General features: G+C 54.2%; 2 protein-coding genes and 1 long non-coding RNA gene across 11 annotated transcripts in view; 1 reads left to right on the top strand and 2 right to left on the bottom strand.

Moving 5' to 3' along the window:
• WDR93 (WD repeat domain 93) overlaps positions 1-5,268 on the top strand; it is a 55,292-nt gene extending 50,024 nt beyond the window's left edge. For all 9 annotated transcript variants that reach the window (XM_042988052.1, XM_042988055.1, XM_042988054.1 and 6 more), the window contains one exon: positions 4,953-5,268. In XM_042988052.1, coding sequence (XP_042843986.1) covers positions 4,953-5,049 — 97 coding nt within the window. In that variant the 3' untranslated portion in view covers positions 5,050-5,268. The remainder of the gene's footprint in view (positions 1-4,952) is intronic.
• Positions 1-12,383, bottom strand: part of LOC102964218 — a 38,964-nt gene extending 26,581 nt beyond the window's left edge. The window contains exon 1 of the long non-coding RNA XR_006218371.1: positions 12,305-12,383. This is a non-coding gene — a long non-coding RNA (uncharacterized LOC102964218). The remainder of the gene's footprint in view (positions 1-12,304) is intronic.
• A 1,915-nt stretch (positions 12,384-14,298) lies between these two features.
• On the bottom strand, positions 14,299-15,655 carry MESP1 (mesoderm posterior bHLH transcription factor 1). The gene is made up of 2 exons (XM_042987659.1): positions 14,951-15,655; positions 14,299-14,651 (listed from the first exon to the last, which is right to left on the bottom strand). Exons 1-2 carry the CDS (start codon positions 15,653-15,655, stop codon positions 14,577-14,579), a joined length of 780 nt encoding a protein of 259 aa, XP_042843593.1. The 3' UTR covers positions 14,299-14,576.
• Positions 15,656-22,839: the final 7,184 nt, after the last annotated feature.

Below are 22,839 nucleotides of genomic sequence, written 5' to 3'. Positions count from 1 at the left end.
TTATAAATATGCCAATGTCATTTTCTGTGGAAAGGATGTGTCTGCAGGGCATTTCTCCACTCCCCTGTGGTCGGGCCTGCTCTGTAAAGATGGTCCTTTCCACCCTGCCCCCTCCAGTCTGTGTTCCTGTAGGAATGGGACTCACTCTACTACTTTCCCAAAGTCTTTCCTCCCTGTCGGCAGAGCTTAGCTCTTAGGTGTCATGCCTGAGCCCCTCCCTGGGGTGGCCCCCATAGCCAGGAGGGGGTGGAGAGGACTGCCCTCCCAGGGAAGCTTGTCAGGGAAGAGTGCTGGAGTCCTTGGGGCTGATCAGGTGGGGGCGGGGGGCTGAGGGGGGGGGGTGGCCAGGGGCAGGGCCTGGGGCTGACCCAAACCATGGGAGCTTGGGAACAGAAAAGCTCAGAGAAGTTGTCACTGGGTCCTGGGACCCAGCAGGAGCTGGGAGGGGTCGCATCGTGTGGTTGGGGCCAGCCCAGCTTGAAGGAACTTTTACTTCGGCCTGATCACAGTGTTTGAATTATATCCCTTGTGGCAACCCATTTTCCAGATTGGGTCCCAGCAATAAATTGGGAAAAACTGATTTAAAGAAGGCTTTTCCTGTTCTACTTGCTCTGAGGTCTGCTGTCTGGGACTTTCCCAAAAGTAGCCCTCCACCCCCCCCCCCCACCCTCGCTCCAACACTTTATTTTGAAAATTTTCAAACATACAGCAGTTTTGAAAAAAAAAAAAAGTCACTGAACATCCATATACCCACAACCTAGATTCTGCCATTAACATTTTCCTATTGTTGTTTATCCCACATATCCATACATGTCCCAAAGGTTTTAATCTCATCTTGTTTTTCCCTATTTACTCCTCGTGTCTGAAACCGCTTCCATTGGCCCTAAAACTAGGTGAAACTTCAAGGCAGTGGGTTATGTGGCAATCGATTCAGAGTTTCAAGCTTGCAATCATCTGTCCAAAATGTTTTTGCAAAACCTGCCCCTGGGACTTTTATAAATAGCCAGTGTGAAAGGGAACCTGCCTTTGGGGCTTTAAAAGGAGGCCAGCTAGCCACAAATATGCATCCCCACCCCCCACCCCAAGGCCTGGCTTCTGCTCCCGTGCAACTTGGGGCTCCAGGCACCGTTTCCACGTTCGAGTTCTGCCATCCCTGGCTAGGTCAAACTTGATCACAAGACAGAAATTTCTGGACACCAGGAAGCAGACAGAGTGTCCCTTCCTCTCTCTGTCTCTCTCTCCCTTTATTCCTTATGGAATACAAAGCCAAGCAAGATTCAGGTTCAACCACCCACCTGTCTGCCAGAAGGCGGGCTTCTGGGTCCACAGGGCACCTGGCCCTCTGGGCCAGGGGCTGGGCAGGCAGGAACTGACGGCTCATGGCTATTTTAATTAGGGAACGAAGGACACTGAGCATCTTTCTGTTATATATACTGTACATTTCCCTCACTCCTTCCCTGGCTTGCCCTGGATCTGTTTCCTATGCGTGAGTTCATTTTCTTTTGATTTTAAGAGTTCTTTGTCAATGTGCTGTGAATAATTTTTCCCGGTTTGTCTTTGGGGAGGAGTATTTGGAGTTGCTCGCCCAGCCAGACAGAAGTTTCAAGTGTCCAGTAGCTGGACTTTTCCGCCTTGTCCCTTAGGCTTCGCTGAGGGGCAGGTGTAAAGGGCCTCAAATTCGGGGTGCAAGCTCTACAGTATGACGAGGGCACAGACAGGGGGCTCTAGCTGTGCGACGGGGTGGTCCTCAGCGTCTCCGAGTGTAAAGTGGGTGACAGCTGCATCTCCGCATAGGACGTGGCCTGGCACACGCTGGAAGTGTTAACCAGGCTGAGCATCTTTACCACGAGATCATCGAGAAAGGCCTTCTCCCCGCCAGCATCATGTTCTGAACGTCATCCCTGTTGTCTTGAACACACGGATGACTTTATTTTCAGGCTTCCTTTTAAAACTTGCCCTAGTTCCATCTATCCAGCTGCCTCTTGGACGGTTGCTCTTTTTTTTTTTTTTTTTTGAAGCAATCTCTATACCCAACGTGGGGCTCAAACTCACAAACCCTAGGTCGAGAAGTTACAGTCTCCAGGGCACCTGGGTGGCTCAGTCGGTTGAGCATCCAACTCTTGGTTTCCGGCTCGGATCATGATCTCACAGTTCATGGGTTCGAGCCCCGTGTTGGGGTCCAACCTGACAGTGCAGGGCCTGCTTGGGATTCTCTATCCCTCTCTCTCTTGCCTCTCGCTTGCTTGTGGTCTCCCTCTCTCTCTCTCAAAACAAATAAATAAACTTAAAAAAAGAGTCACACGTTCCACCGACTGAGCCAGCCAGGTGCCTCCCTAAAGATTTTAAGTAATCTCACACTTAATATGGGGCTTGAACTCACAACCCTGAGAGATCAAGAGTCGCACGCTCCACCACCTGAGCCAGCTGAGCGCTCCTGGATGGTCCCTTATTGAATCCATGTTGTTTTGACCTCCTGACCCAAAAATTTCACGCCCACTTATTTATCAGCAGCAGAAGTATTATTATAATTAACTTTACTGAGCACCTACTGTGTGCCAGGGCTATGCTAAGTGCTTTGCAGGCATCATCTTATTTTTTACTATTATTTCCCCACTGCACAGCGAGAAAGCTGAGGCTGATGAGGTCGTGCCACCCGCCCCGGGTCACCAACTTGTAAGCAAAGGAGCTGGGTTTGAGCACAAGCAGTGTGGGTTCAAAGCCCGAGTTTGTAACATGCACACGCTTTTCCTCCTCCCTGCCCATCGCTCTCACACGCAGGCAAAGACTTCATTGCAGCCTGGACAGCATTAGCAAAAGAGTGGAAACCCCGAGTGTCCAATAGGGGAAAAAGACTGTGGCAGATCTGGGAGTGCCTCCTGGAAGCAATTTCTGGGATACGGTTTCATTGCAAACAGCAGGGTGCACAACAGTGCATGGCACACTTCCATTAAAAAAAAAAGATTATACGCATGTCTACGCTTGTCTGTGTATACGTAATTTCCAAGGATTTACAAGGAGCCGTTAATTACCGTTGCTTTGGGAACAGAAAATAAGGATCTGAGGAGAGAAGGAAATTGCTTCTAACTGTATACCCACTTGTATTCTTCCATTTTTTAAAAAAATCAAAGTATAGAGTACTTTTTCAAGTTAAATATTTTAGGGGCGTCTGGTGGCTCAGTTGAGTTGAGCGTCCAACTTCAGCTCAGGTCACGATCTCACAGCCCATGGGTTTGAGCCCCACGTCGGGCTCTGTGCTGACAGCTCGGAGCCTGGAGCCTGCTTCGCATTCTGTGTCTCCCTATCTCTCTGCTCCTTCCCCACCTATGCTGTCTCTCTCTCTCTCTCTCTCTCTCTCTCTCTCTCTCTCTCGCTCTCTCTCTCAAAAATAAACAAACATTAAGAAATTTTTTTTAATAAAATAAAATACAAATGTTTTCACGCATCGAGTATCAGATACATCTCCACGTGGATGTTCCTTGGCAGGTAGAGCCTCAAAAATCCAAAGCTGCAACCATGGTCTTTCTCCCCGGAAGTAGCCCTCCTCCTGCTTGCCCTAAGTGGTTTAACATCCTCTGTGCCCTCAGGCACCCAAGGCAGAAACCCAGACAGCAGGGGCACCCCTTCCCCAGAAGGTAGGCTTCCTCCCCCCTCCCCCCCACCCCACAGCGGCCATCTCCGCACAGGCAGAATGAGGGGTGAATCCTGGGCTGCCCTGCTTTTCCTGTACTGAATGCGCATTTATTTGCTACTTAAAAAAAAAAAAAAATTAACATCTTGTAAAAGACCCAACTCGAGGGTCTTCTCTTTCAGGAGCTCCCCAGGCAAGGTGGATGGATCCCTCCCGCCTCCCTCCATTCGACCTCTGTGGCACTTAAAACGCCTCAAATTACAAATGTCCTTCCCCCCTGTCACCCTGATGGAGCTGGGGTGGGGGGAAGCAGGGCTGTTTCAGCCACTTGGATCTTTCCCGCACTTGCACCCTTGCCTGTCACTAGCGTAACTAAACCAGTGGGAGTTCACTCCGTGGTGAGCCACACAGACAAACTACAGCAGGTGAATTGTGGCACAAGGGAAACTTTATTCGCGGCGGATAAGGACATCACCGGGAATAACTTTCAAAAGCCGTGACTCTCAGAGCAGGGGCGGGTGGGTTCCTGAAACTGAGGGTTAGGGAAGCCTTGTCACTGTACGCAGAGGTGGGCATGAGGTCCTGCACGCGCCCTAAGGAAACACGTCTACACATATGCTTTGTATGTCACGTAAATGAGACGAGCCCCCCCTCGGTGCAGATTTTAGTATTATGATGAGGCAAAGGTCACCGCTGGTCCCTCCCTGGGTCACTGCACGGTCCCGTGTGCGCAGGCGTGAGCCGGGGGTTAAGTTCAGACTGGTCTGGTTGGCCGGGCCTCCAGAACTCTGTCTGGGCTGTCAGTCGTTATTGCCGGCGGGGCGGTTCTGGTTTCCTTCTCGGGATGTTATGCCCTTCGGGTCTTTTGCCTGAGTTGAGAGAGAAGCTGGAAAGAAGAATTTAAGGAAGAATGTGGGACAAAGGTCGGTGAGTTTGAGCAGGTGGGCAGTCAAGGTCGGGTCTTGGGAGTCTAGCCGGTGACACTCGATGCTCTAGCGGTGTCTACTCCCTGGAGGTGTGGGCATTCGGACGTGGCTAACGGTCCACGCGCACAGGCCGTGAGTCCCCCGTGGTACCGCGCCTTCCGTGGGGCGCCTCCCGCAGCACGCAGGCCCCGTCGTCACGCAGTAAAGGTGTTTCAAGTACTGGCCGTGCACCGGCTGGAGCCCCGAGGACACAGTCGTGCCGCAGACGAGCCACTCGGGGAGGCTCTGAGATTAGCACAGGGCGGTCAAGGTCTGCCCCGGGGACCTTGGAGCCGGGCGGCAGGGGGGTGACGAGGCACAAAGCGGCTTCCTCTCATGTCCACCTGTGTGGCCCACAGGTTCCAGAAGCTGGAGAAGAAGGTGAAAGAGCAGGAGCACTGGGCCCGGCTTCGCAGGAACTCCCTGCTTCTCCAGAGGGAGACCTCCAGGAAGTGACCGGGCTCTCTGCAAGGTTGGCGGCAGGCAGGCTTCGCCCCAGGACGCTCCGAGGCCAAGAGACAAGGTGACAGAGGCCCCCAGGGGCCTAGACGGGCAGTCTGGGACCTCAGCAAGGGGAGAGGGATGATCTGGGGAGCCTCCAACCCTAGGCCGCTTGTCAGAGCCCTCGGGTGGGCAGATGTCACCCCAATAAACAGTGCTATTGTTTCCAGACTCCAGAGTCGCTGTGGTGTGTGTCCTTTTGTTCCCACCCAGTCCAGACCCCAGCAAGGCCCAGTCCGAGGCCGCGTGAGGGACCCTCGCCTTCTAAGCCCAGGAGAGCCACTTTGCTCAAATGACCAAGACCCCAGGCCACCCCAGCTGCTATGTGGCCCTCTTTCTCCCCACCCACTTCCTCTCCCTCTCTGAGTTGGCTCATACACAACCTTCCTGGAATTGCTTCGGAGAGGCTGAGGAGGATCAGAGGTTGGGTGACCGCCTGAGGTCACACGGGTCTGAGAGGCGAGGTGGCAGGCAGGAACTGTGGCCTGGGACCCTGGGGTGGGGGGATGCTTCAGGGTGGGGTGGCTGGGGGACAGGAGGAGGGCAGAGAGGTGCCTCTCTTTTCTGGAAACTGCCCTTCCCAGGAAAACCGGCTGGAGGGGTCCCCGCAGCTCAAGGCCTATGCCTGCCTCTCCGAGGACACCGTGTGGTGTCTCTGAGAACTGCAGGTGGTTGACATGTCCCAGCCTCCCCGTGGTCAACTGCACGCGGGGTTGGTGACAGGCATCTCTTTTTGTGTCCCCATCCATCTCCTCCCTTGGGACACACATGCTCCTCACTGTCCTGATCCCTCCTTCACGGCGCTGGTACTGACCGGCAGCACGTCCCTGGATGAAGAGGTTCCCACCTGAGGCACTCCGCCCCTCACTCTCCTGCCCGTGGAAACAGAAACAGCAGCAAAAATAACCTTTACACCAACGGGTCCTGTTCCTCTAAACAGCAGGCACTGACTCCCTTTTGAGATGAGGGAGGAAAACTCAGGATGGTGGCCTTGGCCTCGCACACCCCCTAAATGTAACAGAGGACTAACACTGATGGGGCACCTGCTGTGATGTGTCTGCTTTACAAGTACACCTTGTGAGATGTACAGATGATCATTATCCCCGTTGTACAGAAGGAAAATGGAGGCTCAGGTCACTGCTCGGAATAGCCCGTATCAAGACCTAATGGGCTTTTCCAACATCAAGTGTCAGAGACCCAGCTCTCAAACGAACTTTAGGGTTGGCTCACGTAATGTAGGACGTAATGCTTTCTGGGGAGCCGGGTCCAGGTGCTGAGTAACAACAGGAATCTCTCTCCATCTCTGTTTTGATGCCCTTTGCTTGGGTGGCAACATGACTGCCAACAGGACCCACAGCGAGTGTCCCTTTCTTTTATTTATTTTTTACTTTTTTAAAGTTTATTTTAATTTTTAAAAATGTTTTATTGTATTTATTTTTTAAATTTACATCCAAGTTAGTTAGCATATAGTGCAACAATTTCAGGAATAGATTCCTTTACCCATTTAGCCCATCCCCCCTCCCACACCCCCTCCAGTAACCCTCTGTTTGTTCTCCATATTTAAGTCTCTTATGTGTTGTCCCCCTCCCTGTTTTTATATTATTTTTGCTTCCCTTACGTTCATCTGTTCTGTGTCTTAAAGTCCTCATATGAGTGAAGTTCTATGATATTTGTCTTTCTCTAATTTCGCTTAGCATGATACCCTCTAGTTCCATCCACATAGTTGCAAATGGCAAGATTTCATTCTTTTTGATTGCCGAGTAATACTCCATTATATATATATGTATATAAATTATATATATATAAATATAAATCTTCTTTATCCATTAGTCCATCGATGGACATTTGGGCTCTTTCCATACTTTGGCTATTGTCGAAGTGCTGCTATAAATATTGGGTGCATGTGCCTCTTCAAAACAGCACCCCTGGGGGCGCCTGGGTGGCTCAGTCGGTTAAGCGTCTGACTTCGGCTCAGGTCATGATCTCACAGTTCGTGAGTTCGAGCCCTGCGTCGGGCTCTGTGCTGACAGCTCAGAGCCTGGAGCCTGCTTCACATTCTGTGTCTCCCTCTCTTTCTGCCCCTTCCCTGCTCATGCTCTGTCTCTGTCTCAAAAATAAATAAACATTAAAAAAAAATTAAAAAAACAGCACACCTGTATCCCTTGGATAAATGCCTAGTAGTGCAATTGCCGGGTCATAGGGTAGTTCTATTTTTAGCTTTTTGAGGAACCTCCATACTGTTTTCCAGAGTGGCTGCACCAGCTTGCCTTCCCACCAACAATGCAAAAGGGATCATCTTTCTCCACATCCTCGCCAACATCTGTTGTTGCCTGAGTTGTTCATGTTAGCCATTCTGACAGGTGTCAGGTGGTATCTCATTGTGCTTTTGACTTGTATTTCCCTGATGATGAGTGATGTTGAGCATTTTTTCATGTGTCGGTTGACCATCTGGATGTCTTCTTTGGAGAAGTGTCTATTCATGTCTTTTGCCCATTTCTTCCCTGGATTACTTGTTTTTTGGGTGTGGAGTTTGATAGGTTCTTTATACATTTTGGATACTAACCCTTTATCTGATATGTCATTTGCAAATATCTTCTCCCATTCCGTTGGTTGCCTTTTAGTTTTGCTGATTGTTTCCTTCACTGTGCAGAAGCTTTTTATCTCGATAAAAAGTTCCAATAGTTCATTTTTGCTTTTGTTTCCCTTGCCTCCAGAGATGTGTTGAGTAAGAAGTTGCTGCGGCTGAGGTCAAAGAGGTTTTTGCCTGCTTTCTCCTTGAGGATTTTGATGGCTTCCCATCTTACATTGAGGTCTTTCATCTATTTTGAGTTTATTTTTGTGTATGGTATAAGAAAGTGGTCCAGGTTCATTCTTCTGCATGTCACTGCCCAGTTTTCCCAGCACCACTTGAAGAGACTGTCTTTACTCCATTGGATATTCTTTCCTGCTTTGTCAAAGATTAGTTGGCAATACATCTGCGGGTCCATTTCTGTGTTCTCTATTCTGTTCCTTTGATCTGAGTGTCTGTTTTTGTGCCGGTACCGTACTGTCTTGATGATTACAGCTTTGTAATACAGCTTGAGGGGCGACTGGGTGGCTCAGTCGGTTAAGCGTCGACTTTGGCTCAGGTCATTATCTCCCGGTTCATGAGTTCAAGCCCCGCATCAGGCTCTGTGCTGACAGCTCAGAGCCTGGAGCCTGATTCATATTCTCTCCCTCCCTCTCTCTCTCTGCCTCTACCCTGCTCACACTCTGTCAAAAATAAATAAACAATAAAAAAAAAGTGTCATACAGCTTGAAGTCTGGGATTGTGATGCCTCCTTTTTTGGTTTTCTTTTTCCAGATTGCTTTGGCTATTCAGGGTCTTTTCTGGTTCCACACAAATTTCAGGATTGTTCTAGCACTGTGAAGAATGCTGGTATTATTTTGATAGGGATTGCATTGAATATGTAGATTGCTTTGGGTAGTACTGACATTTTAACAATATTTGTTCTTCCTATCCAGGAGCATGGAATATTTTTTCCTTTGTGTGTGTGTGTCTTCTTCAATTGCTTTCATAAGCTTTCTATAGTTTTCAGTGTATAGATTTTTCACCTGTTTGATTAGATTTATTCTTAGGTATTTTACAGGTGTTGGTGCAATTATAAATGGGATTGATTCCTTGATTTCTCTTTCAGTTGCTTCATTGTTGGTGTATAGGAATGCAACTGATTTCTGTGCATTGGTTTTATATCCTGCAACTTTGCTGAATTCATGGATCAGTTCTAGCAGTTTTTTGGTGGAATCTTTAGGGTTTTCCATATAGAGTATCATGTCATCTGCCAAGAGTGAAAGTTTGACTTCCTCCTGACTGATTTGGATGCCTTTTATTCCTTTGTGTTGTCTGATTGTTGAGGCTAAGACTTCCAATACTACGTAGAATAACAGTGGTGAGAGTGGACATCCCTGTGTTGTTCCTGACCTTAGGGGGAAAGCTCTCAGTTTTTCCCCATTGAGGATGATATTCGTGTTGGGTCTTTCATATATGGCTTTTATGATCTTGGGGTATGATCCTTCTCTCCCTACTTTCTTGAGGGTTTTTATCAAGAAAGGATGCTGTATTTTGTCAAATGCTTTCTCTGCATCTATTGAGAGGATCATGTGGTTCTTGTCCTTTCTTTTATTGATGTGATGAATCACGTTAATTGTTTTGCAGATATTGAACCAGCCCTGCATCCCAGGTATAAGTCCCACCTGGTCATGGTAATTTTTTTAATGTATTGTTTGATCTGGTTGGCTAATACCTTGTTGAAGATTTTTGCATCCATGTTCATCAAGGAAATTGGTCTATAGTTCTCCTTTTTCGTGGGGTCTTTGTCTGGTTCTGGAATCAAGATAATGCTGATTTTATAGAAAGAGTTTGGAAGTTTTCCCTCCATTTCTATTTTTTGGAACAGCTTCAAGAGAATAGGCGTTAACTCTTTCTTAAATGCTTGGTAGAATTCCCCTGGAAAGCCATCTGGTCCTGGACTCTTGTTTTTTGGGAAATTTTTGATTACTAATTCAATTTCTTTACTGGTTATGGGTCTGTCCAAATTTTCTATCCCTGTTTCAGTTTTGGTAGTGTATATGTTTCTAGGAATTTGTCCATTTCTTCCAGATTGCCCATTTTATTGGCATATAATTGCTCACCGTATTCTCTTATTATTGTTTGTATTTCTGCAATGTTGGTTGTGATCTCTCCTCTTTCATTCTTCATTTTATTTATTTGGGTCCCTTCCTTTTTCTTTTTGATCAATCTGGCTAGGGGGTGATTTTTTGTTAATTCTTTCAAAGAACCAACTTCTGGTTTCATTGATCTGTTCTACTGGGTTTTTTGGTTTCAATAGCATTGATTTCTGCTCTAATCTTTATTATTTACTGTCTTCTGCTGGTTTGGGGTTTATTTGCTGTTCTTTTTCCAGCTCTTTAAGGTGTAAGGTTAGGTTGTATATCTGAGACCTTTCTTCCTTCTTTAGGAAGGCCTGGATTGCTATATACTTCCCTCTTATGACTGCCTTTGCTGTGTCCCAGAGGTTTGGGCCGTGGTGGTGTCATTCTCATTGGTTTCCATGTACTTTTTAATTTCTTCTTTAACTTCTGGATTAGCCCATTTGTTCTTTAGTAGGATGTTCTTTAGTCTCCAAGTACTTGTTATCTTTCCAAATTTTTTCTTGTGGTTGATTTCGAGTTTCACAGCGTTGTGGTCTGAAAATATGCACGGTATGATCTCGATCTTTTTGTACTTGTTGAGGGCTGATTTGTGTCCCAGTATGTGATCTATTCTGGAGAACGTTCCATAAGAACTGGAGAAGAATGTATATTTGCAAATGTCCCTTTCTTGATGGTTCCAGCAAAGTCTGGAGCCTGCTTCTCACTGGCCCGAATGTGGTCTCATGCCTGAACCATTCGGTGCTGATCGTGCGGGCCTGTGTCACGTGCCCATCCCTGGAGCAATGCAGAGGGGGTGTCCACTGAAGCTAAGGAGGGGAGAGCACTGTCTGAAGAAAGAAAAATGCCAGACCTCAGGGGAAGAAGGCAGGAGGGGTGCTAAGCTTGGCCAAGACCTCAGAGGTGGCCCTGTCCACTCTCTCCAAAGTCACGTGTTGCCAACACCAGGCCACCTCCCCATCTCCTAGTGTGTGTGGGGAGGGCAGGAAGGGGAGAGGGGAGCTGGGGCATTCGAAAGAAGCCTCACAGGCCAGGTCCAAGGGAGGGAGGAGGGGGAAGAGAGGAGGGTGGAGGGCAGAGGGCCTGGCAAGGCTCCGGGGAATGGGTGGAAGGGGCCTGAGCCGCGCTGAGCTGGGGACCCACGGCTCTAGCCCCACTCGGGGCTGGTGCGCCAGCGGTCCCCAAAGAGGAGCTTGCCCACTGGGCAAAGGGACCCCTCAGAAGCACCAAGAAACCTGGGTCTCCTCAGGGGAGGCTGGAACCAGCGTGAGTGGAAGGAGCACCCAAGGCGCAACATTTGGGAGGCAGGGCCCTTAGGGTTGTGCAGATGCAGGGATGACATGTGGGGGTCAGGGTGGGCTCCTGGCCTCACTCCGGGGCAAGCGGGGCTTAGCGGTTAGGGCTAGCTTCCCTCCTCAGCCTGGGGCCACCTGGTTCTCCAGATCCAGGCCCTTGCAGAATCCTGGCACATCCACATGCCCTTTGGATGGACCTGCTTATTTGGTACCGCGTGGCCAGAGGGACACCGGGCTGGCCCTCCTCCAGACGCACCAGCCACCCACCCAAGGCAGGGGACCCCCCCTCAGTCCTACGCCTAGGACCTTAGGACGGGCCCATGCAGACAACTCATGACCACCTCCCCCTTCCCCGCCCCGGGGGTCCACACTGTGACCCCTGCAGCCTGTCCTTGAATCAATGTCTTGAATACAGGGCCTTCCGCTTAGCTGCCCCGCCTTAGAACCCGGCCCAACCAGCACCTACACAGTACAGTTTCCCCAGCGGGAGCAACATCTAGGCTCAGTAGGCAGAATGTTCGCTGCCGGCAATGGCACTGGTGGCCACGGTGCAGTGGGGCCTTATTTTACACCCCCAGCCCCTCCGCCCCCCAACACACACGCTTGCCCGCCAGGACTGTTCCAAACACCTGACTGGTCAACTGCCGCCCACCGTTGTCCCCGTCCCAACGGCCAGGTACTAGCTTTGTGAAAAATGCCCTGTTTTCTGTGCTTTAGTGTCCCGATCTGTTAAATAGGTATAAGCGCACACACCTGCCCGCCTCACCTGCGGCGACTTGAGGTTAGACAGTGAAATGAAAGCCTTTCGGGTAACCAACCGCTCTGCCCATCCGACCCGGCCGGCCGGGACAGCAGCTCTTCCGAAGGACGCAGCGCCGCGGGCCAGCGGCCCGGTGGGGCACCCCGTGCCCACGCCACGCTCCGGCTCCCGCCTTCCAACAGGCACGCGCCCCCGCCGCGCCAGGCCAGGGCACCCTGGCAGGGCCCCGGGTGAGGTGCCACCACCTAGCCTCCGTCCCAGAGACAGGCCGGCGTTCAGCTGTCGCCTAAACCGTGCGCCCCGGGGTTGGCACACAGGCGCCGCACTCACATCCGGGTCCCCAGCCAAAGCGGCCACCCACCCTCCGCTCCCGCGCGTCGGCTAGCCTCTCCCTTCCTTAACTCTCCCACCAACTGGCCACTTGTCACAGGTGCTGAGAACCGAGCGAGCGCACGCTGTCACCTACCTGGACGGTGCTCACTGACGTAGGCCTTGGGACGCGTACACAGGGCCTCCTCCCGGGGGCGGGCGGCGCCGGCCCAGCGAGGGGGCTCGGGCGCAGGCGCAGGAGAGGTGGGAGGAGCCCCCTTCCCATCCGCCGTCCTCCGTCTTATTAGCAGAGACGTGTTAATGAAAATTCACACCGAGGTGCTGATAAACAGTGGGCCTCGCCGGCTCCGAGAGGGAGGAGAATGCTCTCCGCAGGGGAGGGCGCTGGCCGATGAGCCCCACTTATCTGTGAAAAGACTTGCTAATAACTTTAATTCCCCGTCCGAAACCTCAGGGCCTTTGCCATGCAAACAGATTTTCTAAATTGGGTAGGGTCCCTGGCAAAGACTTCTCGCTCTGCTCCAGTTAGGGTCCTGGGAGGGGAGAGCAAGATGAGGGGCGAGGTGTGGGAAAGGGGGTGATCAACGGAGGTGTGAGGTCAGCCCCCCTGCAGGGCCTCTGCTTTTGGATCCTGCTCTGTGCGGCCAAATGCCGGCCAGGGTGCGTGCGCCTGGACGCCTGAACGTCACAGCGGTGCCCCCGGCCACGCCGAATTCCTGCCCCTCCCGGCCTGGGCCCGAGCACTGGAACTGATCTCTGAGGTGGTTTCAAAACAAACCTATCCGTACCGACGGATAAACAGATAAACCGTGGTATATTCGTGCAATGGAGTATCACTGGGCAATAAAAAGAAACGGAATACTGATGCACCTAGGCCACACGGATAAACCCGGAAAACGTTAAATGAAAGAAGCAGGGCACAAAAGGCCTCTATTGTGTGATTCCAGTTACACAAAATGTCCGGAACCGGCCAATCTATGGAGACAGAAGGTAGATGCCTGGGCTGGAGAGGGGTGGGGGGTGGGGGGGGGGGTGGGGGGGGGGGTGGGGTCAAGGGGAGCACCTGCTAATGGGCACAGGGTTTCTTTCCCCGGTGATGAAAATGTTCTCGATTTAGACAGTGGTGATGGTTGCATTACTACGAATATACTAAAGTCACTGAATTATAAGGTTGAATTTCATGGTATGTAAACTATATCTCAATAAAGCTACTATAAAAAACAAATGCTAAGGCCTGTGTTTCAAAGTTGCTTGGCCAGGAGGGGAGAACTTGGTATCCATAGAGGGCTGGGGGACCCTTGGGCAGAGGCTACATCCCCTAGCCTCACCTCAACTCCCCCACAAGGCTTGACTGCTTACCAGACCCCTTGAGCCAAGCCAGGCCCCTTCTGGGTCAAGGCTTCCTTCTTCCCCATACACTGCATCCCTGATCTGAACCCAGCGATGCAGACACGAGTGTGGTTCCAGGTTAGCTATGTGGATTTGGAGGCAACCCCATGAGCCTCTCCACTCTAGCTAGGCCTCTGGGAGGTCACAGTTAACTCGGGACTGACTCATAAAATGTTAATGTCCCTAGCCCACCTGGAAGAGAAAGCAGAGTGAAGGGAGATAAGAAAATCCCAAGGTCCAGGCCACAAAGCTCCAGTACAGGGGAATAAGGACTTGGGATGCATGGACTGAGGCCTTGGAGCTGGTGTCCTCTCAGACCCCAGAGCTGGCAAAACCTGACCAGGGAGAACTTGGGATTCTGAATTCATACCGACCCTGAGTGCTGACCCTCAGTAAAATCGTTATTTGGGTATAAAATGTGTAAAGGACCTGATGATGCACAGTAAGTACTAAGAAAACGTATTTTCTACACAGATACTTTGCTTTTAATGCACCTCCCACCAGGTTCAAGGAAAAGGGGGACAGGCTCCACTGCTACCACTTTCTCACATACAGCATCTTCCCGCTCCAGGCTGGCCTTCCTGGAATAGGACAGGCTAAGCCAGGGCAAAGGGGAAAGGGTCTGGGCCTTTGTGCTTTGAGGGCTGAAGACTGCCAGAAACTCTCTTAATTCTCCTAGGTTCTTCTTTGGAGAAGGGGAGGGAGCTTTGTGTCCATGCGAAGGAAGAAGAAACGGTCAACTGACACCAGCACAGTTTATTCACAAATAAATAAATACATAGTAGGCAGGCGCCCCCTGCCTGCCTCCAAGGGTCAACCTGTGGGTCCCTCCATTGCCGGAGGGGCTGGGGAGAGTTGTCTTGGGTGGGGACGGGCTCTTGCTCTCAGGAATGCCCATGCCAGTATCGCAGGTGCCCTCTCCTAGGAAAGGGAGTCTGGAGAGGGACCGTTTTGAAGGTGCTGAAAGCCAAAAGGGCCTCGATGCTCACAGGGCGCCAATTGTACGTCGTCACTTCGACTCAGGCCGGCGGCCACTCCAGGGGCGAGAGGGGCATCCAGGTCTCCAGCAGGGACAGCACGTCGCCGGGAAAGAGCTGGGGGGAGAGGGTATAGAGTTACCTTCAGCGCTGGCCGCCACGCGTGGGTGTCCGCGCTCGTAGGTTCCACTCGGGCACAAGAGCCTGTCCCCTGTGTGTCCTCTCCCTCCCCTCGCCGCTTGAGCGCCCCAGGCACACTAGCTACGGTGCTCGGGACAGCAAGCAGACACGGCCAGGCTGCCGGCGGGGATGCCGCAGGAGGCCTGTGAGCGGCGGACGCGGACGACAGGTAGCAGCACCCACGATGGCCCCGTGGGTGGGGGGAGAGAGTCCCGCGCGGGGAAGGAAGCACTAACCGGAGACGAGGGGCTCCGCTCCATTGCCTGCGATTCCGAACCCGCCGCCTCGTCATGAAGCACTGTCGGGTCGCGCGGCTGCGGCGCCGCTAGTTCTCCGAGACAGGCCGGCGGGGACCCCCAGGACGCGGAGGGGCTGGCGGCTGAGCCCAGAAGCTGGGCGCGCGCCTCCACCTGCACCTGCGTCTGCGCGGGGCCGCCGTCGGGGCAGAGCGGGCAGCCCCGAGGCACCGCCGCGTCGCTGCGCCGCCGCCGCCGGCGCTGCAGGCTCTCCTCGCTGAGGCCCAGCACCGCCGACAGGTGGCCGATGTAGCGGATGGCCAGGCGCAGCGTCTCGATCTTGGTGAGGCTCTGGCCGGCGGGCGCCACGGACGGCGGCAGAAAGCGGCGCAGCTCGTGCAGGGCGCGGGCGAGCGTGCGCATGCGCAGCTTCTCGCGCTCGCTGGCGCTCTGCCGCTGCCCGGAGCCCAGGCGGCTGCTGCGCGCGCCGCGCCTCCCTGCGCTCCGGGCTCCGGCGGCCGCGTGGGTGCCGGGCCGTCCGGGGCTCAGCTCGGGGCTGCCGGCCGGGACGCTGCCCCAGGAGTCCGGGGACGAGGCGGGGGAGCAGCCGCAGTCCCTGTCGGAGGGCGGCAGAGGCCGAGGCGGGCCCCAACCCGGGAAGAGGAGCCAGGACTCGGAGAGCGGCGGGCACAGGGACTGGGCCATGGCGGCGGCGGCGCATCTGCGGACCGGCGCCCGGCGCCCGCTTTATCCCGAGCCCGAGGTGTGAAGTGACCCCTTCCAGGCCGCATCAGCACTTCAAAGCGGGCTCGGGGCCTGGAGGGGGCGGGGCCGTACCCTTTGAACCAACGGGGGGTGCTGAAGGTGCGGGCCCCTTGGCCGCCCCAGGTCGGCCCCACCTGGGCCCTCGCATGGGCACCGGAGCCAGCCACTGGGGCCTCTTGCCCGCGCTGCCTGGCGTGTTGGGCCAGCCCAGCAGGTCAGAGGAAGCGCGGTCCGGGGAACTGGAAGTACAGTACCTGGGCTTGGGGCTGCCTTCACCTGTTGGGACCTTATGCAAATTCTTACGCTTTCTTGCAACTTCGTTCCCAGTTTGTATAACGGGAGCCTTGAGGCATACTGCAGCCAGGTCTGCAGAATGAATAGGATGGGGACCCGGAGTGGGGCCCTGATCCCTGCTAGAGGTGAAAGGAGCAGTAATCCGTTTCTCCTCTGAGGCAGACCGGTCCTGGACGTGGCCTTACCAGGTGGTGGTGATCGGGGGTGGGGGGACGGAGGGAGCACTATGAGGAAACTATCCCAGGCAAATCCAACAAGCTGGCCAAGTATGGCCACGTTGCTGGACCATGTGAGCTGAGGGAGGGGAAGCCTCAGGCCCTCTAGGGCACCTTCTCCCTGGCAGGATCAAGGGCTTGGCAAGCTGCCACCACTGGCCACCAGTTGGCGTCCTACCATTTGGGGGCAGGTATATCAGGTTTTGCCATCGAAACGTGAGTGGACACGACATAGAAAAATGCACATAACAAAATTCATACCCCTCCATAATAAAACTTCTCAGCCAACTAGCAATAGAGAGGAACCGTCTCAACCTGATGAGAGGCATCCACAAAGAGCCCACAGCTAATATCATAGTAAATAGTGGAAGAGTGAATGCTTTTCCATAATGTTGAGAACCAGGAGGGGATGTCTGCTCCTCCCCAGGCCTATTCGACAGTGCGCCGGAGGGCCTGGCTTGTGCAAAAACAGAAAAGCATACAGATTGGAAAGGAAGAGGCTAAACCGTCTCCACTTGCAACAAGACTGTCTACGTAGGAAATCTCAAGGAACCGATACTGCCTGCCTGATCCCTCAGGAGTTTGAGTTTATACACCTTGTCATGATAGCTACTTCATGCACAGATGTCTGTTGTCCACCTAGACTGTGAAGTACCTGGTCCATAGCATGTCTTCAAGAGAAGCGGTACATAGGGTCTTTTCCAGTGTGAGGGGTCTAACATTTTGCATCCCCAATGCCTTCCAGCCCTGTGACTGCCGGGTGAGCTGGTCTGTAGCAAAGAAGGCCAAGTGGTTTAGTGGCTTCTCCCTGGGCATCTCTGCCCCCCACCGTCCCCTGCCCTCGACTCGTTTATCTTCTCCTGCCCTCAGCTTCTTCCAGCACCTTCTACACCCCCTTCCTCTGCAGTCTGTCCCAGCAGCCCCAGAATGCTTACGCCCACGGTCACATCCAGGAGAGGCAGTCCCAACCCACCCCTGGGGAGAAGGGAAGCTGCCGTAGGACCCATTCCCAAGGAGAGTCTGGTCCAGGAGAGCCCTCCTCAGCTTGAAGCTGTCAGTAGGGTCTGCTCCTTTTGGACCCTGCTCGATGGATGCCCTCCTGGGGCTCCAGATCCAAGCTAAGAAGCTGGTATTGCAGCCCAGTGGCTGGGCTCTTTTGATCCCACCGGACCCAAGGGGACAAACAGTTGGGACTTGGTAGAGTATGTTGTGCACTCAGGCGAGGGGTGGGGGGGGGGGTGGGGTGCAGAATAAAAACCCGTCAAGCAGGAGGGATGGCATCTGAGAGGGCTCAGAGCCTCTGCTGCCAACCTTCTGAACGTCAAAAAAAAAAAAAAAAATCCCTCCAATCCCCACAGAATTCTGATTTTCATTTTGTAGCTAATTGAGGAAACTCAGCACAACCCAAAACTCCTAGGCAATCAGCCACCCTTTTGCTTTACTCTCATCTCTGAAAATACAGTATGTGTGTGTGACCGGAAAGTCAAAAGCTCAACAGGTAATGAAGGGTATAACAAAGTTCATTACTATCCCCGCCTCTGAGGCCTGCCATTCTGTGTCCAGAGGAAACCACCGGTGCCGGTTTGTTATTGTAAAAGCACAAAATCAACCAGACATGTTTTGGACAACAGGCCGTATGTGTGGGAGGCAGACTGTTGCTCCTGAAAAAACGCAGCTCTGTCTCCTGAGGATTCTCACATCTGGGACCTGAGGTTTGACATCCCTCGGGCACTTGCCCGGGAACCACCAAGAGGTCTGGAGGAGGGGAGGACACCGTGAGCGGTGCATGGCAGGCTGAAGGAGGGCTAAAAAGGTCCCGGGGCCAGTGTGGAGTCAAAGAGCCCACAAAAAGGGCATGAGAGAGGTGGGGCAGATGGCAGGGTTCCACCCCCGACCCCAACCTTGGCGTCTTCAGCCCTAAAGGCTGCCACCTGGGAGTCCCTCCCTCTCCTGCTGCCCTTGGGGTGTCCAGGCCCAGTTTGTACAAGGGCCACGGCCAGTGGGCCTGACGGAGCTAAGCTGGGGAAGAGGAGGGACCCCCCCCCCCAACCTGGGGCCTGGGCTCCACCACCTCCTGTCAGTCGCCTCCCTTTTTCCTCTCCCCCCATCACCTTTGATCTCCTTATCGCCAGCCTCTCCTGTGGGTTCATTTGGGAGCTGCCCCCGTTAATGAGTTCTCCGGGCTGCAGGGCCCACACGCCCTCCCGCTGGGGTGAGGACTTCACACCTCTGGGGCCTGTGTTTTGACAAGTGCCGGTGCCAGTGGCTCCCGCTCCCCTGGCCCGAGCCTGCCTTCGCCTGCCAACGTGTAAGGCTGGGAAATGAGGCCTCGGGGCAGCCCCACTGAGCAGAGGTGAGAGTTCAGTTGCGGTCCTTGGCCCGGGTGGGGGCGGGCAGAGCAGGGCGGCATCCTCCCGGGCGGGGGGCCGGGGTCTCTCAGCCTTCCCGCTAGGAACCAGCCCGCTCCTCAGGCCCGGCCTGGGTCCTGGACACCGCCACCACCCCCCCCCCCCCCGGCCTCAATGCCCTCATTTCCCGGCCAGCCCTTCTGACACAGGAGTGCTAATCAAAGGTGCTATGTCAATAGCCCCTTGGAGCCCCTAATCCCTGGCCCGCCGGAGCCAGAGGCCCCAGGAGAAGGAAGCAGCCCCCTGTACCGCCAGCCTGCTTAGCATCAGCAGGCGCATCTCCTGGGAAGCTCCTAATTCAGGTGCCCCTGCTTGCTGAGATCTTCCCACCACACCCCAGCACCCACCGGAGGCAGCCCCTTCATTGTTAAGGAGCTGCCACCTCCAGGCAGCCTAGAACACCCCTCTGGAGTGTGGCCAGTGTGGGTCAGAATAGAGTCCCCGTCCTGCCATGTAGCACCTGTGTCATGTGGGTAACTCACTCTCCATCTCGGGGCCCACACAGCTTCTGCCTCTGGGCCAGGGGGTAATGCCTGCTGTGCTGACACATTGTAAGGATCGGATCAGAGTATACGGACGGGGCTTTGGGCAACACCCACGGGCACGCTTGCCGCCGTCACTGGGGCCTGGCGCTGTGCTGGGGCCTGGCTGGGTCACAGCTGACAACCACGTGGCGATGTGGGGGTCTCTGCCTCCCTTTGTATGTGAGGGAATGGGCGTAGGGAGGTTGTTCTAGGTCACGTGGCTAGCAGGGGCAGAGCTGGGGCCCGTTTGCCTGTGTGTGGGGCCAAAGCCCGGGTTCTCTCCTCCCCACCACCTCTCCTGTCTCTTCTGGAAGACGTGGGGCCCCCTACCTCCCAGAGGCAGCCCCAAGAGTGAGGGTGCTGGCGTGGGAGGAGATTCCCCCAGAGACCTCAAGTGCCCACAACATCTTGTCACAAGTCACAGGGACCATGGGAGACGTAAAAATAAAAAGGTTTCCACACCCACTCTGGACCTGCTGCACCAGAGCTGGAGAATCTGGGTATGAAAAGTACCATGTCCGGGGCGCCTGGGGGGCTCTGTCGGTTAAGCGTCCGACGGGCTCAGGTCATGATCTCACAGTTCGTGGGTTCTAGCCCCGTGTCAGGCTCTGTGCTGACCGCTCAGAGCCTGGAGCCTGCTTCAGATGCTGTGTCTCCCTCTCTCTCTGGCCCTCTCCTGCTCGTGCTCTATCTCCCTCTGTCAAAAATAAACAAACACTAAAAAGGAAAGAAAGAAAAGTACCACCTCCCCCAGAATTATGAAGCTCAGCCACTTTTGAGAAGCAGTGCCCTATAGTGGCGTGGCCACCCCCACCCCAATCCAGAGAGTGGAGAAAGCACTGGGAGTGTCCAGCCCCCCATCATGGTTCCTAAACCCCCGTGGGTCATGGGTGGATGTGGCTGCGGCCACCTGGAGCCCCAAAGCAGTCAGGGGGCTCAGCAGGAAGGCCCCCGACTTCTCCGCCACCTCCCTCCTTCCCCAGCAGCCTCCCAGCTGAGGCCCCAAGGCTCCCAGGGAGACCCTTCCAACTAAGATCACCCCCTGTCCTCACACCTTTAGCTCCCGGAGCCTCAGAGTTGGCAAGCCATATGGAATAGATTATTCCGGACCTGAGATAATCTGATTATCTTGGTCATGGATCAGCTGGATGCTCAGCCAGTGGAAGTCACAGGAGGCAAAGGGGTGATGAGGAGGGAGGGGGTGGCAAGAAAGGAGAGAGATTTGGCGGATTCCAGGAGAGACTCAAGGGGAAGTGGCAGAATCCGCAGTTCTGGGAGCGGGGCTGAGGGCGCAGGGGGAGCAGACAGTGCCTCCCTCGTAGGGGAGTCACATTTATGCTTCTTTGCTTCCTCTGGGAAAGCGGAGGAAGATGGCAGCTTTCTAGGATAATGTGGGGAAACCAAGGCATAAAGGGGTTAAGGAGGGGAACCGGCCCAAAGCAGAGATGCAGACATGTGGGTGTGGGGAAGCCTGTCACGTGACACCTTGGTTTCCCCAACCGTAAAATGGAGCCAGGACTCTCCACTGCCTGCCCTGGTTGGAAGGTTCCCTTCCCAGGCCAGAGAGTTGACGTCTGGGTGGACGGTTGCGGACCAGTGTCCTCAAATTCCCAGCCACTGCCAGCAGAGGGCACTGCCCAGCCGCCTGGGATTTGGGGATCTGAGCAGGGCGGACCTGCCGGTAACAAGCCTTTGTTCTAGGGCCAGGGTCAGGCACCAGGAACCAGAGATGCAGGGGCTGACTTAAGAAGTGGGTGAAGCCAGCTCAATGCCAGTGTGATGGGCTGTGGGACTCCCAGATATGCCACTTGCCCTCTCTGGAGCCCTGCCTGCTCATCTGTTCACTGGGAAAAACGTACAAGTGTGCAGAGAAGCAGAGGGACAGAGCCCAGAGGAGTGAGGAGAAGGGGGACGGGCCAGGAGGGAAGGGCCCAAGCAGGGCTCGGGTCCCCCGGCCTTCCCTATACGCTCCTGGGAGCAAAGGCTGAAAAAAGACCACAAGCCGCTGGAAACTCTAGGCCGCGGATGCCTTGGGCTCAGTGCCCTTGCTGAGTCCCCGATAAGGATTAGCAGGTCTAGCTCAGCTGCTGACCGAGGCCATGTCCAACACCAGCCCCTCCAGGAAGCACAAGATAGACCTCCCTCCAGGCAGGATGGACAGTTCTGGGGTTCCTTGTAACCCCACCCCTACCCTTGCTGACCACTCACAACAGTGTGGTGAGGTGTCAGGACTACGACGAGCCCCCCACCAGGTCACCGGGCGGCTCGGGCCCTCAGCCAACTCAGCAGGAGAAGGAGGGTACCCCCCCGAGGCATCTGACATCAGGCCCAATAAAAAGCAGAGGGGAGGGGGGCGCTTGGGTGGTTCAGCCGGCTAAGCCTCCGGCTCTTGATTCTGGCTCAGGTCACGATCTCATGGTTTGTGAGTTGGAGCCCCATGTCGGGCTCTGCGCGGACGTTGCAGAACCTGCTTGGGATTCTCTCTCCCGCTTTTTCTGCCCCTCCCCATTGCAGGCACGTTCCCTCTTGCTCTCAAAATAAACTTAAAAAAAAAAAAAAAAAAACAGAGTGGGGGCTCCTAGGACTGAACACCTGGCCAGCACCTGGGGGAGTGAGCCGACTCCGGGCAGAGGATTCTTTGCCAGAGGCGGGGGGGGACAGGGACGTCCCTGGACAGAATGGAGAACATCTAGGGGGAGGGGACAGAGCTTAAAGCGACCAGATAACTAAATCACACAGAAGGGTCTTACCTGGTCAGTACAGATGACGTGCTAAAGACTGAGGGAAAGGATGAACTCAGTCCTCTGTTCTCGAGGCTCCCTCAGCAAGAGAAATCCAAGATCAGCCCCTGGCCTGAGCCGAGGGAACCTCCTTCCCCCCTGGAGATGGTGCCCCAGCCCGGGAATGCACTCGCAATGCCCGGCACGGCATGGCACAGGTGGCCGGGCTAGCTGGGGCCCCCAGCCGGGCCGGCTGCCCAAAACCACGTTGGCCTCGACAGCCCACCTCTGGGGCCTCTCTGAGGCCAGCCTGCAACTTCAGAACAGCCTCAGCACACCCTCTGCCCGGCGGTTTCCCTGGCGGGAATTCATTCTGGTTAGAAAAGGCTGAAAGGCGCCCTTGAAGACACGCCGCTGGGTGGCAGAACCAAGTTCCAGAAAAATCCATCCAGTAGGACGCCACCACCAATCCACGCAAAAACAAGAGAGAACACAGATCTAAAAAACAACCCCTGCACAGAAAGTCATCGAACGATACCGTGCGTGTTCGAAGGGTCTACTGTGCGCACGTGTGTACGTGCACAGACAAGTCTCACACAGTAGGAGTCTCAGCCAATCTGTGGGTGACTACGGGACTTACTCGGTGGGCGGGCGAGGACAGGTCTGGGTTCTGGGAGGTGGTCAAGGGAGACTTTCATCTCATCTGGAATGCTTAATTTTTTCACAAGGAGTTTGCATTCGTTTATTACACGTGCAACTTACCTTTTTTAAAAAAAATTTTTAAATGTTTTTATTTATTTTTGAGAGAGAGCCAGAGTGCAAGTAGGGGAGGGGCAGAGAGAGAGGGAGACACAGAATCCAAAGCAGGCTCCAGGCTCTGAGCCGTCAGCACGGAGCCCGACGCGGGGCTCAAAGCCACGAACCGCGAGATCATGACCTGAGCCGAAGGTGGACACTTAACTG

Source organism: Panthera tigris, chromosome B3 (assembly GCF_018350195.1).
Source record: "Panthera tigris isolate Pti1 chromosome B3, P.tigris_Pti1_mat1.1, whole genome shotgun sequence".
Classification (NCBI taxonomy): domain Eukaryota; kingdom Metazoa; phylum Chordata; class Mammalia; order Carnivora; family Felidae; genus Panthera; species Panthera tigris.
Note: the sequence above shows the minus strand (reverse complement) of the source record. Positions and strands in the feature narration are given on the sequence as shown.

Coding starts and splice junctions, on each gene's coding strand:
- MESP1 (XM_042987659.1), bottom strand. CDS start 15,655: ATGGCCCAGTCCCTGTGCCCGCCGCTCTCCGAGTCCTGGCTCCTCTTC. Junction 14,652..14,950: donor AGCGGAGCCCCTCGTCTCCG/GTTAGTGCTTCC, acceptor CTCTCCCCCCAG/CTCTTTCCCGGCGACGTGCT.